The 3,454-nt window shown below is 41.3% G+C and overlaps 1 gene segment (V, D, J or C); it reads left to right on the top strand.

The window, feature by feature from the left end:
- Nucleotides 1-584: 584 nt before the first annotated feature.
- LOC116465627 (immunoglobulin kappa variable 1-9-like) lies at nt 585-1,108 on the top strand. The segment is given in 2 exon segments: nt 585-661; nt 786-1,108. Coding segments are annotated over 2 exon segments (378 nt in total).
- Nucleotides 1,109-3,454: the final 2,346 nt, after the last annotated feature.

The following is a 3,454-nucleotide window of genomic DNA, read 5'->3' as shown; positions in this document are numbered from 1 at the left end:
GTATTAAATTGCTTTATCTTATACTGGTAAGAACAATGGCATAACACGATTACCTAATACTGACATGTATATGTAGCATCGTGTCAATAAATTTTATTTTTAATTTTTTTCAAAAGGAACCATGTTAAACTCACAGAAATGTTCCAAGTATAGGACAAAGTAACCCCTTCCCTAACCGGAATCATATGAGAGCCTTTTGAAGACCTGAGAATCATACCATCTAACATTTTAGTATGTATTTTGTACAAACAAGAATATTCTCCTAAATAATCCCCATACACCAATGAAACACATTACTCCATCGACTCTTGAGGAATATTTCAAACTGTCAAAAAAAAATACCTAAAAGATGTCTCTCATAACAAAATAGTCCCCAGTAGAAACACATTCTCTGCAGACAAATTTGTGCTACCCTGGTCTTACGTGGAACACCTGAGGACACTGAGCTGCTGCTGAGTTACTGAGATGAGGCAGCCCTGCAGCTGTGCCCAGTCTGCCCCATCTTCTGCTCATTTGCATATTCCCAGAGCACATCCTCCTGCCCTGGAGACTTCTTAATAGGCTGGTCACACCCTGTGCAGGAGTCAGTCCCAGTCAGGATCCAGCATGGACATGAGGGTCCCTACTCAGCTCCTAGGGCTCCTGCTGCTCTGGCTCTCAGGTAAGGAAGGAGAACACTAGGAATGTACTCAGCCAGTGTGCTCAGTACAGCCTGGCTCTTGAGGGAAGTTCTCTTACAACATGATTAATTGTGTGGACATTTGTATTTATGTTTCCAATCTCAGGTGCCAGATGTGACATCCAGATGACCCAGTCTCCATCCTCCCTGTCTGCATCTGTAGGAGACACAGTCACCATCACTTGCCGAGCCAGTCAGGGCATTAGCAATTATTTAGCTTGGTATCAGCAAAAACCAGGGAAAGCCCCTAAGCTCCTGATCTATGATGCATCCAGTTTGCAAAGTGGGGTCCCATCAAGGTTCAGCGGCAGTGGATCTGGGACAGAATTCACTCTCACCATCAGCAGCCTGCAGCCTGAAGATTTTGCAGCTTATTACTGTCAACAGCATAATAGTTATCCTCCCACAGTGTTACTCACCCAAACATAAACCCCCAGAGAAGCAAGCAGTTGTGTGAGGCTGGGCTGCCCCAGCTGCTCCTCCTGATGCCTCCATCAGCTGAGAGTGTTCGTCACATGCAGCCACACTCTGATGATGTTGGTAGAGGAGGATATGAAGTCACCTCTGAATCCCAATTTCTTTTTCTTTTCTCAGCCCCAGCTGCACAGACATAACAATGCCTCTGCTGATTTAATAAAGACAGGGACCATGACACCTCTGGAGTCTAGTTTATGGCTTCAGTTGGAATTCAAATAACAGAGAAGAAGCCACTATAGATATTCTAAGCAGGAATTGTCTTAATACGTAGAATTAGAGTCTAAAGTACTGAAGTCTAAATAAAATGTAGAGATAAATTTAATGTTTTATTTGCTAAGAAATTTTTGCCAAATGGGGCATACAGGAAAACTCAATGGTCTTCAATATGTTGGAAGAACAAAGAGTTTTATGAAAAAGGGAAATTATTACCTATTGTTCTTTGAGAAATTTTATTGGCTGTAGTAAGGGTTGGGAGCTGGCAAGCTCAGACTGGTAGGCAGTGGTAATCAAACTGAATCCTAGAATTATATTAAGTTATCTCAGAAGTTGTGGGTAAATTTGATTTCAGGTTACAATAAGCCAAAGCAGTGAAGCTTGCAGAGAATTTTGTTACTGAAATGCCAGGGATTCAGTGTAGATCCTGCAGCTCACTACACAGAAAGCCAATCACTGAGACAACAAGTGATGCCAAGGAACAGGTTTTAATCAGGTGCTGCGGCTGAGGAGATGGGACACCATTCTCAAATGTATCTCCCTGACCAACTAAAATTAGGGGTTTATATAGCAGGGAAGAAATGTGGAAAACAGGAATTAGGGAAGGGTAAGAAAGATAATTTAGTTAACAGGAAGCAGGAGGTCATTTAGACAATCATAATGGGTGAAGGGTCTGATGTCTCACTGTCCCAATTCAGCGATTATAGCTTTCAGCTACTTGATAGTATCTAGAGGCCTGATGGTTGGTTTCCTGAAAAAAGAACTCAGATTAACAAATGTAACTACCTTGAGTTTTAAGACTGGGGGAGTCAGTTTCTATGTTTATTCAAAAAATCATAAACATTAGTTCCATGGCATAATAGGGACTATTTCAATTGCACTCTAGAAACAATATTTTGCACCCTGAGTGGTTTTCCCTCCTGCTTCCTTGGCTCTGTTGGGTATGTCAAGAATGACCAAATTCCTATGATTAACTTTTACACTACAACCTTTCAAAGCCAAGGATATAGTAGTCAGGAAGGTTGATGGTAGAAACAGGATTCTCTGGTACTCCCTCAGAAAATAGAATGCAATTTCCCCTAAAGTATGGGCTATGTAACCATGTGGCCCTCAGTCCTGTCTGAAAGCTTAAGGGTGGGGGTGCTGATGCTCTCAGCTTCCTACAGCATCTTTCAGGTTTTTCTCTAGGCACACCTGTTGACAAGGAAGAAAACAGTGGGAATCACCATGTTTGGGCGAATCCAGTTTCTAATCGCTGGCATTTGCATAGGAAAGCTTCCCAGCCTGGTTCTAAGAGCCAGGGCTTTCCGACTAGACAAGAAGTGTTTCTAGAGCTGATTTAAAGGAAATAAAACCTTCCCAAGGACCCCTTTTCCTCTCTATCTGCCTACAATAATTTCTTAAAAAGTCCTATAACACTTGGGTTCCAGAGATGAGGACAGGGACATCTTTTGGGGTGGGACATTATTCATTCCACTGACCATAAACATATTCCCCAAAATTGTCCTTCTCTAAAGTAAAATTTTAAAAAATCACGAAGTATTTTTATGAATCAAGAGAGGTGGACAAAATCTTAGACTCACGTTCCTGTAACTTGTGAGTTTTATCTGTTGGGGTATGCTCACTCCACTGTGTCTAATGTAGATTTATTGATGTGTAGATAGTTTTAGAGGATTTTTCAATTTTGTGACCCAGTATAAACAAAACAGTATCTGAGACAGGTCTCAATCAAATTACAGGGTTATTTTGCGAAAAATATGGCTTACGGCCTATGACACAGCCTTAGGAGGTCCTGCAAACATGTGCCCAAGGTGGTTGGATTATACATTGGTTTTATGCACTTTAGGGAAACACAGAAATACAGGGAAAGACATAAATCAATACATATCAGATATTCATTAGTTTGTCCTGGAAAGGTGGGATAGCTTGAAGCAGGGGCTTCCAGGTCATAGGTGAATTCAAAGCTTTCCTTACTGGCTACTGGTAGAAAGAGTTAAGCTCTGTCTAAAGAGTTGAATTCATCATAAAGAAATGCTTAACTCTAGAAAAGAGGGTGTGGAAGACAAGGTTCTTGTCATGTAGATG

Source organism: Hylobates moloch, unplaced genomic scaffold (assembly GCF_009828535.3).
Source record: "Hylobates moloch isolate HMO894 unplaced genomic scaffold, HMol_V3 SCAFFOLD_7311, whole genome shotgun sequence".
Lineage (NCBI taxonomy): Eukaryota > Metazoa > Chordata > Mammalia > Primates > Hylobatidae > Hylobates > Hylobates moloch.
This window is presented reverse-complemented; position numbering and strand designations above follow the sequence as displayed.